We start from the raw sequence: 14703 nt of genomic DNA, 5'->3' as shown, positions 1-14703 counted from the left end.
ATATGTTTCACTCACATAGCATTTCAATTATAACAGAAACAGTGAAGTGTGTTAAGGCCATCTTGTGTGTTGTGAAGATTCGTGAGATGATAAAACTTCTCCCTCTAAAACTAGCATGAATGAGGAATCTTCACAAGAGGGTCTTGACATATGGATGCAGAGATAACTAACACTATAGGAAGAGAAAGACTAGCTGCATTGATGCCAAACATAAATCGGAAAGACCTATGTCATAGAACTACCCAATAATACCATATAATGATATGATAACAAACTCAGGAAACAGAGTAGCCGAGGAGAATATCCAATGCATCTAAAATAAGTGAAATACGGAACCAATATTTCTAGAATACTATGGAGACAAGTGACTTTTAATTTCCATGTCTGTGAGAAACAGACAAATGTTCCCAGTAATATATGTGAGAATTTGTACAAAGAGAGGGCAAAATATTTCTAAAAATAAATATACAATAAAGGCAAAAGTCACCAGTGTCACATGTAATGCTACTGAAATATAATTTCCTGTGGGAATACTAATCCATGTGGAAGTATCCTCTAGATTTCTTAAACCCATTTAAAGGATCATTGTCCTGCCCCATCAAGTAGCGATCCCAAATATACTCTTCCTCACGAACTCAGATTCTATATGTCTATCAAGGTATTACCTCGTGGATTCTATTTCATACAGTGATTGGCAATGCTTGAGAGCATGACAATCTTTGATAAAATGCAATATCTCAGAGCACAATATATTATGTTGTTTGAAAAGATCATGCATAGGATTGCCATAACCTACCACAACCACTTTGAAGAAAGCCATTGGTTTTGTCAGGTACTTGTTCCTATATCTTCTAAATCACGCCTGATGATAGATCTCCACAACACCATTACTTGCGTAGCTAAAGACTTGTTAGGTCTCATATATTTTTCAAGTTTATTATGAGATCTGAGAAACTAATCTCTTTGGTGAAGGATTTGGACCCCTCCATAGTGTAACGGAGTACAATGATCAAAGATTCTTAGTGCTCTTCCTTCAAGAGAGAACTAGACATAGAGAGAAACACTTCAGAGATCAACCATTTATACACCTAGACAGCACGACTACTAGTGGGAATGCATACAAAGCACAAAGCATACAGACAAAATCAAATAAGCACATTACATTGGAAATTTTACCAACCCTGGGCCCTACTTATAATATAAATGCACCAATTCATACTTCACCTCGTCCAAACGATGCAGAAAATGAAGCCGGAAAGACCCAAACGGAAATCTAAAAGATGCAGAACCTAGAGAACAATTACCAAGGAGGATAGAGCCGAATAATGCTTCCAACTTCAAGTTCCAAGTCTGCATTTGTTTGCAAGTTGAATATCACCGTCAATTTGGTATTGGTTTGGGCTCTACCACAATCCACCTGCCAGCTCTAGGAATGGCAAAAATATCAAAACGTCTATCATCTAATAATTTGATCATGGAAAAGTTGATGCATATTAGTGTGAGAAATGTTCTTATTATAAAAATATTATTTATTTCTGAAACATGTAAGTAGAACTATACTATATCATCTCTTCTTTTAGTTCATATGGGGTTTACATATACTATGCGATGAGAAGGTGGTTCATCAGATTAAATTTCGATAGATCTTCTGATGATACTATATGATGCATGCTTTAAAAAAACCTACTCGAGGTGATTTTAGGACTTCACATACACACGCTGCAAAGCGAGCCTCCAAGGATTTGTCACAAATCTTGAGCTCCATGCAGTTTCCTTGCCCTGCACAATTTCAAACGAAGTCTTGAGACATTTTAAGCCCAATCACTTACACATCTTGAACGCATAGGGGTGAATGTAAGAAGACAAAATCCCATCACAGCAATTTCAATTGCATGCCAAAATAAAAAATTGTCTCTGAGGTAGTCCTATAATCCTACATTTAGATATTGACTACATGAATATTTCGAACAAAAAAGTGGGTTTATTTCAGCATTGTATGGGCTATTTTCGATGCTAATTTTTCTATCCAAGTATCATGTTATGGAGTTATTAACCTTCTTTTAAGGCATATTTAGCATGGTTCTTGGAAAAGTAGATAAAACTCTCTCCCTATTATGTCTCTTCTCAGTGGTATTTGCCCATTTGCTTATGATTGGTAGATACTTTTCATCTTTTAGAAGAATCTACAAATAGCATATCCTACCTTATTTGGGGGAAACACGTCCAAAAAACACTTGTCAAGAATAACTCAGTTAGGTATAAACAAGCATTAAGTGCCCTTACACAGAAAAGGGGGTGCAGTGAATATTGTAGATGGGTTAGCCATTGTATCGAACAACCTACTGTATGTAAACAAACCTTACACGAAAAGAGGGTTGCATTGAATATGGTAGATGGGTTAGCCACTGTATCTAACAACCTAGTGTATGCAAACAAACCTTAAGGTACTCTCAGTTCACTCATTGCGTTGTATTTCAATCTGCTTGCTTAGGAGCACATGAGCTAGAGTTCATGTTGTATTTGCATATGCTTGTTTAGGAGGGCATGAGCATGAGCTAATAATATATTAATCTCTTTTTTCTTTATTGTGTGCCTGCCACAAGAATCTGCCTGTCCATCCTCTCGTTTTCCCCAATATTTAAATAAATCTACAAAAAACTAAAAAATATAATATTGTGAAAGAGTATTTATGGGCATATTGCCATTTCAGAAAGGGTTCTAGTCCTAGGCAGTGGAATATCATGACCAAAAGGCCAAATAGAGTTAATGAGTATTGAAAGCAGTCATGCTAGACACTAGCAGGTGTCAACAAGAAATTCAGTTATATGGCGACTAAATTGCTTAGTTATAATTCCATTATTATGAAGACCACTTCTTTATTGAATATTGTCCAGTTCATGAAGATGGTAAGTTTTTACTTTCACGACAGCAGTCGTAAAACAAAAAGGCCATGTGAATAGATAATTTGTAAGTGGATGTATATGAAGACAATCTTTATATAACTAGATTATGAATGCATACATACAAACTGCAAAAACACATAAATTAAAAATAACAAAAAACCTGTTCTGTTATCTTTTGTTTGCAACATTTTCAAGAATGCAGCCCGATCATTTCTTTCACGATCTAAAATCTTCTGGAGTCGTCCTGTAAATCCAAAACTGTTTTCCAACAAAAAAGGAATTTTCAAACACGCCCCTGGTACTAGTCTGCAGCAAAAAAGAAATAACGATAACAAGAGATGTGACAAGATCTATTCACCCTGATGCTTGTCCTTTTCCTTGCACATTTAAATCTTCCAAGGTTACAGGGGGAGCTTCTAGCAAAGCTTTTTGTAATTTCTGATGTATGCTCTCATGAGGCAAGATGTGTGACAGTGTAAGACTGCCCTGAGAAAAATGCCATTTGATTTAATCAGAAAATATTTTAGCTATGGAAGCCTTAGTGTTTCCTAATTTTTGGATATTATTAGCACATTCAAAAACATAAAAAGTATACTGTAGCAGAAAAGGTTATATTTATGAAATATTACAGAATCAAAAGCCCATTTTTACTTGAGCATGAATAATAATAGAAATGTTCTATGGCTTGCAGTCGCATGTTGTCCTGTGAATGGAGCCTTACATTTGATAGGTATGATGTGAATGACTTCTTACAAGTAAGCTATAATACAACAATAAGGCAAGAATCACAAAATGAATTTGAATCATTTATTGCCAGTCCAACAGCTTGCAATTTGGGTATCAACAGAGAATAAACGTTTTCTGGCAACAGAACCACTAGTGTATTGATAAGGCACATTTAGGATAATGCTCTGTCTTGGCTCATATTTTTTGTTGATCGTATACTTATCCATAGAGCCTGTAGTTTTCAATGTCTGACAAAAGCATATAAAAATACTAATTATTGCATTACCCGAGCCACCCACAATGTCAAAACCTCCTCCCCCTAAAATCACAGTTTGGCAGTGATGTTGCACCAATGCAGATGTTTTTGCATCAGCAGTCTTGTTAGCCAGTTCAATCATTAAATAACCAAATTTCCCACTGAACTCACTGCTAAGAAACGTTTCACACCATAATATTTATCAGCCAAAGCATTATGTTATCGCTTAGTTTACCACGGAGCACACTATTGTTGCATTTAAATGGACTAGTGATGTATAGCAATGCTGGTATTTAATCTCTCTTTGTACATTTAAAACTTTAGGATATAATCTGAGTAGACTAATGACATCTCATAGTAGTAATAAAAATAACAACAATCACATTTGTGTTAATATGTATCTCAAGTTGTTTGTAAGGTTCTGTTAATATCTCTCATGAAAACCCCTAAATTTCAAGACGTGGTGGAGCTCCATCAAGTTTGCCATGAATAAATAACTAAATCTTATATCTGATTTATAATAGGACCTACGAAAGACTGTCTAAGACTTTGACAGACATCATACCCTTTCATCCTGTTGGTTGATATTATTATTTCCATCAGCAAAGTTGTCCACTTTGAGAGATGAGTTACACTTGTTTTGATTATCACTTGCCTGCTCGTTTTACATCAAACATGACATTATTTAGATGTAGGTAACCACTCCATTTAAAATTACAAAAAATGATGCAAGTTTATGTTACCTCCTGTGGTTTAAATTTTGACTCATGCTGAACAAGTTGAAGAAGCCTTTGATTAATAGCCATATTTGTACTTGGAACCATATTCTTCGATCCGTGGTGCAAACTAATACTTGAATCAGATGAGCCATTTGGTTTAGTGAGATTTAGAAGCTGTTCAGCTAAAGAAAGTTTTCGCTCAACTTTATTTTGTAGTTGCTTGTTGTTTACTGTCCCAAAACTAAAGGAAGGTTTTTTCTTGTGTGCTCCTGGATTTAAAGCAAGGATGGCTCGTTTAGAAACAAAGTTATTGATTTATGTAATTCCAATCCCTTTCTTCAAAGGCAATAAACACATGATTTACCTGCATAAACAAAGTCAAACGTAAGAAGTAAAAAGCAACCAAAGAGAGACAGAGTTCAAGAAAACGAAATAAATTTTTAGACGCTCAAAATTCCACAATAATTAGAGATTGAGAAAAGCAAATATGCACACAAAGCTACAGAAGAACAGATCTGCCAATTATGGCATCAAGATGTGGAATCAGAAAAATAATTTGTTTGACATTGTACTGTTTGTAAAGCATTTCTCTCATTCTTTTACATTTTTGCCCGCTATTTGTGTTTTTCAGCAATCATTCAATTTGTTTTGTGCTTTTGGACCAAGGTGCTATTAATTTGGAGTAGCAATCTACTTGATTTGGGCTTGTAATATTTCTTATCTATCTTTGTGAATGGAGTTGATGTTATTCCTTTATAAATTAGTCTTTAAATATGTATATGAACATATAGATCCATTTATTAATTTATTAACTAAAATATTTTTTCATTTATTTTTTCACACAAAGTTCACTCAAGGGTGGAGACACGCTACATGTTTGGAAGGAATCAGACACAATCTCAACATAAACTGTGCTATCTCCGTAAATCATGATCAATCAGTCGGCACTTCATCCAGACAAGTACCTGTTTAATCACTTTAATTAAGCAGAGAGAGATGGAGAACAAGAAACAATATAGCAATGACACTCTCAAATTATCTGCCTTCTACAGGTTTTTGATATTGATTTATACTAGCATTCTGGCAATCAAAAAGTGAATGCTGATCCTATATTAAATACCACATGACTAATTTGAGTGCCTTCCACTTATTTATATATGTGTTCCTACTATTGGATTTTGTATGTGCCTCACTAGACAACAAACACAGAGTGTCTGTATGACAGTGTCATTGATGCCAACAAACCAAGCAAAACCAAAAAACTTAATTACAATTTATAACTATGCTGATGAGGTTGTGTCCAAGTTGTGCTAGAGGAGCTAGGCACAGAGCGCATCAGAATTCTGATATGGCTAGAAAAAGTCAAAGAATATTTTCTTTGGAGAAGTAGGCCAAATGTATTAAATGTGGTGCCCCGGCATTAAAAAGAAAGTAAAACGTGGTGAAGGATAATATTTTCAGTGAAACAGGAATTCAGAGAAGCTGGGATAACAAAAGGCAGTGAAGATATTAATCTTGCACAGGCCTTGCCAAAATTCGAGCGATTCATCTTCCTTAAATTCATCTAAATTAGAATTTATTCATGTTCTATGTATCAAGAATTCCCTATTTTAATATTTGTCTGACTTTGAAGGTCGTAAATGTCTCTATAAAGCCTCCAGAGAGTTAAAAATCAACACAATGTCATCAACATTTACAAATATAGGTATGGCTGTCTCTACCATGCATGCTCTTGAACCATCCAATCTCTATACATTTATATAAAGACTGGCAAGAGTGGTTAATTATGGGCATCCTTATTTCACTCATTCGTGTTAACCACATCCTTTGAAAACCCATTAGGAGCACACACTTTTCCTAACACTGAATCATCAGTGCATAGACACCCCATTGCATGTCTACTTGGACTCGAATGACAGAAGAGTGAGATGAAGTGCCATACTATAAAATGACAAAAACCATAATTTAAATGAAATTGGAGCATTGAAAAAAGCAATACAATGATATGCTTTTTGTCCAAGTAACAAGAAGATACCAGACAATAAATAAATGAGGGAGGATTTATTGTTATAGAAGATTTATTGAAGAAACAAAGTAAGTGCAATGTCACCTTTCTGCTGCTTTAAATTGTTTTTATTCTTCATTGTAGAGGGAGGGAGGATGTGATATCGCATTTCACCAAGATCAGCATTCACCTCAGAATTATACCAAGCATCCTTCAAATTCCGCACTTCCTTGACATCACTTATGAGTTCCATGGATTGATTTACAAATGGCTGAAATAATAACGAATATAAAATGGATAGTATTTGTATTTGTCAAAGAGAAGAAGGATATGGTATAATTTGAGTGGCCTGTGACTAATCTAAACGTACATTTTCTGTTCCTAGTTCATGTACTAGAAGATCATCAGTACTCTGTTGGGCAGATCTGATGCTGTCAGATATCTTCTGCTTCCCATTGTCATGATTAGCGCATTCCAATGCATCCTGAAATTCTTGCACAACGACAGATCGTGAGTCATGAAATTTTCTGAATTTTCAAAAACAAGTACGTTCGGAGAATAGCATAAATAGATGAAGAACCTCTAAAGTATTCCATACTGCAATTTCTTGAACTGATGGAAGGGCTGGAAAAACATGAACTCTCTGCTGTCCCAAATCTGAAAATCAGAAGAACGCATGATAAAGTCTTACAAGCTCTTTACGTGTAACATATGCATGATATACAGGCGTGCAATTGAGTTGAAAGTTCAAATTTAAATAGTTCACCAATGCTAGAGAATAACTGCATCCTATTTGATACAGTTAGCCAACCAAAAATAATGGGACTCAAAAAGTTACTTACTAGCCAAATTTCTTAAATGCCACTTTCTTGAATTTTAGAAAACAAACTCAAGCTTCCCATGCACAAGCACAAACATTTACAGAACCTCAATATAACAAATTAGTATAGGTAAATCATGGTCAATGCCATCAGTGAATTTATGAAATAGCCTCCTTATAGAGGTTGAGTTGTGTATCCACTAGTCACAATTCTTGGGTCAACCCTTTCATTCTGCTATCAACTTTTTTATTCTACTTCTAATGGCAGTAGTAGCATCCGATCTTCTTCTTTATGGATTTTTCGGACTTCAAAGCCATGCTTGGGCTTAACAGCACCTCACCCTTGGCAATGAAGGCAAACCCAGATGAGTATAGAACCTAAAGAAGTGCTTCATCTTTGTACTTCTCATAAAACATGAGAAGAGAAAGATATCGTTATATATTTATAAAAGATATAAATATTCTCCATACAACCAACCATTTCCTGTATAGTTATACATTATCTCTGCTCACATAGGATTTTCCCATGACCTGAACAGCTGATGGATTTTGTAAGAAAACCAAGCAAGCAAACAATTATCACAACAAACATGTTAAAGTTAAAAAGGCATATACAAGATCCTTTATTTGAATAGAATTTAGAATGTTCCTAAAAATATACAATCATGGTTCAAAATCTAATAGTGAAGGACTAAAAGGTGACCTGTCTCATCCGGATGAGCTTCTGATGCACCTTGGTACTTATCATCCTGCCCAATATTGCAAAACAAGAATCCTTCTGAGGAACTATTCTAGATGTCTCATTATTCTAGTAATCAGGATAGCTCATTACGACTTGATGCTAACTTGCCAATACAGCACAATTTCACACAAACATAACTTCGTGAATTTATCAATCTGGACAATCTTGGCAAAGTGATTCATGAACTGATCATTACAGTATATATACATACATTTCATTACATATAAATTTACAAATATTCTTACATATAGATATACATGCATAATACTTGTACTAGATTACTTCAAGGTATTGATAAAGCATTTAAAAGTTATGAAATTCCTTAATCAGGATACAGTCAAATACCTCAATTTTGACTTCCCTAAATGCTAACCCGAAGCACTATAAGCCTATTTTTGTTAAAATTATGGTTTCGATTAATATTTGTTTAAAATGAGTACAAGAAGTACATATACACATACGCATGTACCAATGTTTGTATTATATGTATGTAGTGTATGTGTGCAATGTATGTATATTTGTATTATACGTACTGTACGTGTGTAATATATACACATGAGTGTGCATGTCTGTATGTACTGCACTAACACATGGTCCATGCATATATGTATGTGCGCATACCTCTTCCGGGCGATTATACAAGCTGAATAGGTTCTGGAGATGCTCTTCATCATGGTAAACAATTTGATCGGGGAAGTTTTCTTCATCTACGCAACACATCCAACCCGACAAGTTATGGAGAGAACGGATTCAAGTAAAACAAGGTTTGGCAGCGGTGCAAGAGAACAAGAAGCATCCATGTAAATGGCACCTTCCTCTGATAGATGATGATCATGACATTGATGATGATGATGAAGATGAAGGTGTGGGGGGTTCTTCTGCTGCATTTCGTCGCCATTTTGCTGTGCATCGATCGCAAATGGGTTCTTCCGGGAGGAGTGATGAGGATGCTGCATATTGCTTTCTACTCAAAAATCTCTTTCTACGCATTCTTCTTTCACAAATTACATACATATTATGAACCATACGCACCATACGTGCATTCGCATTCGCATTCGAGAATGTTTCTACCATTCGCGTACGGTAAACACCCTCCATAGTATGGTAAATAGTACTGAAAGTATGTAGCATACTTTTGTATTCATTGTTTATTTTGAGGTAAGAAAATTAAGGTTAAAAGTGTAATAATAATAATAATAACATACGAATGTTTTGATAACATACACATTCGTTTTCGTTCATATGAAAAAGAATATTTGCCAATGCATTCAAGTATATTACGTACTATGCTTACATACAACCTGGCCCGAGGATTCTCTAACCCGGGCCAATCCTTCCATGATATTACTAACTGTTATGTGCTGTATATTTTTCTCAAAGTATCGAGTACATACTTTACTATTGTCTTCGAAGGTCAAATATGACCCTACGAGACCAAAAATATTACACTTCACATAATATATGTGAACATGAGTAGCGACTCTCGATGTCCAAGAACTTTAGAGAGAGAGAGAGATGCGAATGGGTATAATCTGCATTCAAGAGTACATTCCAACTATTCATGCATTCAAATTGTTGTGGATGGTATTGATGTGCATGTTGTCACAAAACATCAATATCAAAATTCAAACCTATAACCTCCAAACGAGAATTAACAAATATGCATTTCATATTATTTTTAGTTAAGAGTTATGTGGTACTATACACAATGGATGATCACCAAATGGCATGCATGCATGTATGCCAAGTGGTAATCATGCGTGATCCCATGTATACTATGTAAGTGGAAGATCTGCTTATTATTGAACCACTCAAGTTCAACGTCAAGCTTCAACACCTTTGTCATCTTGGTCTTTAGGTAATACAAATTCTTGTATTCTTATTTTGTTATTATCTTATCTTCGGAATCGACATCCTCTTCGAAGCTTCGGTCTATGAGCATTGCATATAATCTACATTCAGATTATGCATCGCAATAACTTATTGGAAGCTCCCCAAACAAGACCAAAACACACGTGGAAGATTACAAAGAGGTGCTCGTTTGCTAAGAGGCAGTTGCCAATATGTGAGACTTAAAAGGTAAAAAGTTTGTATTGTGATAGCTTGACATTAACTTCAAGGACTTTAATGTTGATTGTTGCAAAATTTTGTGGGTGTATTTTGCCATCCATTGAACAAGAGGCTAGAGGCATGATCTCTAACTTTTTATTTAGGTCCTATGATTTTTTAAGTTTTTGGTGACTAGAGTTTTCATATCTAAAACTTTGAGATGTTGATCTCTGAATATGTATTACTAAATTTTTTTATGGTGGTTGAAAATTTTTCGGGTCTTAACGTTTTTGTGGTTGAAGTTTTTTATGGCAGCCAAAATTTTAAAATCGTTTCAATATGAAGACCTCATTATCTTTGACGATTTTGGTTTTGCAAAATATGTGTGATCTTTGAAGCTTTTTGTGAGATCTTTGAAGTTTCGTGTCTCTTCAAAAAGAAAATTGGTGGCTGAATTTTTATGTTGGCTAAAACTTTTACGGTGAGAGGATAAGCTACGAGGAGGGTTCTTTGATCCCAAGAGGTAGGGAAACACCAGAGAGGATCGCAAGCTCTGAATTGCAAGACAATGAGACACCAACACAGAATAATGCAATTCGAGTACTAGCGTATACTGGGCATAAATGGATTGTAGATCCTGATCCTGTCAAAGTACAATAAGATTGGCACATATGTACTCACGAAAACACATGGCTACGTAAGGTTAGTTGGGACCCTTTGCAATGGACATGACCTGATCCTTACGCAGGGCAAGGAAGCAAACCCATCCCTTTCTTTCAATTCACAACTAGATTGGGTCGCCATATTCTAGCTGCTCAAACCGCCTGAGAGCCGGCCGTTGCAAAGGTCTGGCACACATATCAGGTTCCTCACACAATTATCACCAAGTTTTGGGAAAAAATCTGGAAACAACAACACTCACGACGAATCACCACTTTCCAATGGTTGTTAATACATAGGTCACTATCGGTTGGTGCATGCAGCGTGGGAACCTTACCTCTCCTAATTGTGTAGTGTGCCCAAATGCAATAGAATCAATCTGACACTCTTTGTGGGATTGCCCAAAGGCCCATCAAATATGGCAGGGGGTTGGCCGCTTATTGCAATTATGCCAGGTGCAAGGCTTAATCACGTGGGGAAATATATGTTGGCTATCATGGCAGGCCCCAATTGACCGATACGAGCATCAAGAGGGGATGGCTTTGGTGATAAACGCACAAGAGATTTTTTTCTCCACTATCGAAAATGTCCACTTAACTCCTATCAATGGAAAATCTCAAGTTGTGTTGGGATTGGTTAGCCTAATAACTCTTTGGACTCTATGGAAACAAGGGTGTAGACGGGTCTTCTCCAACCAAATCGCACAGCCATCCGTGTTAATGCAAGAGATATGGAGTGGAGTTGTAGCCACTCTAAAAAGCCAATATGATGGCCTCAAGGGCGACTCCGATGGAGTTGAAAGACAATGACTAGCCTTCATCCAGCAATGGTCGACCTCCACATAAGATGGGCATCCACATAAGATGGACTCATCGCATCCCTACAGGGATTTGTATATATTAATCTCATATGTAAAATTTTATAACTAATGGAAGGAGTTTTTTTTGGAAAAAAAAAAAAAAAACTTTTATGGTGGATGAAATCTAAGAAGGTTAGGCGGTTTTAATTATCTGTGATTTTTTTATTTAGATTTGGTGATTTTTGAAGTTTTTGGTGAGTGGAGCTTTTATATCTAAAACTCGGATATTTTGATCTCAAAATATGTTTTTGAAATGTTTTGGTGACCTTTGAAGTTTCTAGTCTCTTTAGAAATTTCAATTGGCTTAGATGCAAGTAGCAAAGTTACAAACTTGGGTAGGGTTAGTTGGGTTAGAAAGGCGATGCCGTGTTAGAAAAAAGTAAACTAGGCTAACAACTTTGGGTTGGGTTAGACATGAATGATGCAAGGACAAAGCCGTGTTAGAAATTTCATCAGCCCGGGTTAGAGATGACAGATGCTAGATAAAGTCAAGTTAGTTATGGGTGCACACTTGTGGACAATGATAAGATGGTGCAAATTGCATGGGGTTGCATGGCTTAGATGCAAGTAGCAGGGTTACAAACTTGGGTAGGGTTAGAAAGGCGAGGCTGTGTTAGAAAAAAGTAAACTAGGCTAACAACTTTGGGTTGGGTTAGACATGAATGATGCAAGGACAAAGCCGTGTTAGAAATTTCATCAACCCGGGTTAGACATGACAGATGCTAGATAAAGTCAAGTTAGTTATGGGTGCACACTTCTGGACAATGATAAGATGGTGCAAATTGCATGGTGTTGTTAAAACGCTCCTTGCACCATCTATGATCGTGATTCCCTCACCAAGCTTCTTTATTATTTGGTTGCAAATAGACACAAGCAACACACACACACATATACATGCATACATATATATTGTATATTTATAAATGCATGTGTGGTTGTGTGCAATATATGTGCATATGTATGTAATTGCAAGTATGTATCTATGTATGTAGTATGTGTGTAAAGGTGTCTTGCTAGGCAAAGCATATAATTTAAGGATACTAAATAGAAAACATAGTCTTACTCTCACAACTGGTGAAGTCGGAACCCATAACAACTTGATTCCATTTTGGATTTAACAAAAAAAAGAAAAAACTTTTCTTGTCCTTCATTTTCATTATTTCAAGAAATCAGTAAGATCCCCATGCTTCATTGGCCCATATTGCTCAAGGAGAATACCAATAGTTGGAGAGGGGAAATCCTAAACTTATTATATGATAAGCCCATTGATCTAGTTTTAGCAAGTCAACACTTGTGCTCCATGGGACAAACCTTCGTTGGACACCAAACCTTCAAGAACGGAACGGTTTGGTATCCAATTACACCACACAACACCAACGATGATGAAAACGTAAACTCTCAACCATTCAATATCCTTGGCATGATATTAATTTATTGTTGATATGTTGTTAGTTTATGTAAATCATAGCTTTTGATCTGAATTAGTATGGTTAATTGATATCATGTATTACTTCTTATAAAACATGATTCACGCCTCTTTTTTCATACATAACTGAATTTGGAGGATGGTTTATTGATATGTTATAGTTTACAAGAATAAATGCATTAAGCATTGATTAATAGCACTAATTTGATGTCGATTATCTTTGTGAAAAAATAATTGTCAATGTTTTTAATGGCTTTAGAAATGTCATTTACGAGAACACCATGGACATCTATGTTACCAATATATTGGGGTTCTCTCACTTATGTGAGAACTACTACCCTATGATTGACAATGCTAACAATCGATTAGCACATGGTAGAAACCTCAAATTTGAGAGCGACGCACAATGTGATAGCCTTCATTTAGAGCTTGAATCCCATTCAAAAGAGAACTTTGAAGGTTGTAATGTGCTTTAGCCACCACTAAATGGAGACAATCCTTCAAGGGAGATTCTATTTTCCCAAGAGAACACCATCCCTAGAACAAGAAATATGACAATGTTAAGAGTTAGATTGGATCCATTCTTAGAATGACTTCATTTTTTTAAAATTACTAGATTCTTGACAACTCATCTTTAATTATATTTTCCCTAGAGGACACTATCCCTAGAACAAGAAATATATGAAGATGTTAAGAATTAGTTGGACCCATTATTACAACTTCATTATTATTTTTTACTAGATTCTTGACAACTCATCTTTAATTATGGGCACATATATTAATTACCCTAGCCTTCTTTTAATTAAACCCATTGCATTCATTTATGTACAATTACATTACCCTAGCCTTCTATTCATTAAACCTGTTTTGCACTCTTGCTATATAATAACACAACAATAAAATAGAAAAAAAAATAGTTTCGTAATTTCTGGACATATCCAAACCTATTTCAAAAGAGCTAACCCAAATCTCTAATAAAGCCGAGCATTCTAAATCCTACAAAAAAAATATCCCCTGAACTAGTCCAAACATATTTGCACTTCTTGATAGAGACAAACATGTTAATGTAAAGAAATGGATAACTTCGGACATGTGTAAGCAAAAAAAAAGTCATTTATTGACTTCGGACCATACAATATGAGAGCAAGAGGACTCCTCAAGACATCAACAATATTCCAGTGTTTAAGCATTGTCAAAATATATGTATCATAATATACAAGATGAGAGTTAGTGTTGAGTGGTAAGGGTTTGTACAACAGTGTTGTGCCAAGGGTCAGACAAGTGAGTCAAGAGATTGTCAATGGGTCCAACGTTCGTCAAATATGCTTGAATCACAAAACCAACCATTGCCACCATTGCCAACCTTCCTACAAATATATCAATGTCAACAAACAGAATCAGCAAATTAATTATTTATCGACACTAAACATGTCAAGCTATAATATGGTAAGAAATAACACATCACCATTTTTTATCTCCTTTTCTTTTAATGTCTTGAAATTCCCTGCACCGACACCCATACCCAATCCAAACGGATT

General features: G+C 35.6%; 1 protein-coding gene and 1 long non-coding RNA gene across 2 annotated transcripts; both read right to left on the bottom strand.

The window, feature by feature from the left end:
• Positions 1 to 9: 9 nt before the first annotated feature.
• Positions 10 to 9117, bottom strand: LOC147847579 (uncharacterized). The gene is made up of 12 exons (XM_087339028.1): positions 8983 to 9117; positions 8793 to 8878; positions 8133 to 8178; positions 7190 to 7266; positions 6980 to 7093; positions 6715 to 6880; positions 4629 to 4873; positions 4451 to 4540; positions 3262 to 3389; positions 3064 to 3161; positions 1688 to 1779; positions 10 to 1426 (listed from the first exon to the last, which is right to left on the bottom strand). Exons 1-12 carry the CDS (start codon positions 9056 to 9058, stop codon positions 1301 to 1303), a joined length of 1344 nt encoding a protein of 447 aa, XP_087195154.1. The 5' UTR covers positions 9059 to 9117; the 3' UTR covers positions 10 to 1300.
• A 5148-nt stretch (positions 9118 to 14265) lies between these two features.
• LOC147847578 (uncharacterized) lies at positions 14266 to 14703 on the bottom strand. Its single transcript, XR_015532310.1, has 2 exons — positions 14631 to 14703; positions 14266 to 14532 (listed from the first exon to the last, which is right to left on the bottom strand). It is a non-coding gene; the product is annotated as an uncharacterized LOC147847578 (long non-coding RNA).

The sequence above is a fragment of the Azolla caroliniana genome, unplaced genomic scaffold (genome assembly GCF_043228905.1).
Source record: "Azolla caroliniana isolate FFs.n. ecotype wild unplaced genomic scaffold, voAzoCaro1.0.p SCAF_847, whole genome shotgun sequence".
In the NCBI taxonomy this organism is placed as follows: Eukaryota; Viridiplantae; Streptophyta; class Polypodiopsida; order Salviniales; family Salviniaceae; genus Azolla; species Azolla caroliniana.
This window is presented reverse-complemented; position numbering and strand designations above follow the sequence as displayed.

Bases quoted from the DNA above. Each gene is read 5' to 3' on its own strand.
- LOC147847579 (XM_087339028.1), bottom strand. From the start codon at position 9,058: ATGCAGCAGAAGAACCCCCCACACCTTCATCTTCATCATCATCATCAA. The intron at 8,879-8,982 runs GTGCCATTTACA...TGTGTTGCGTAG, and splicing joins TCATCATCTATCAGAGGAAG to ATGAAGAAAACTTCCCCGAT. The intron at 1,780-3,063 runs GTTTTTTGTTAT...GAAATTGTGCAG, and splicing joins AACAAAAGATAACAGAACAG to GGCAAGGAAACTGCATGGAG.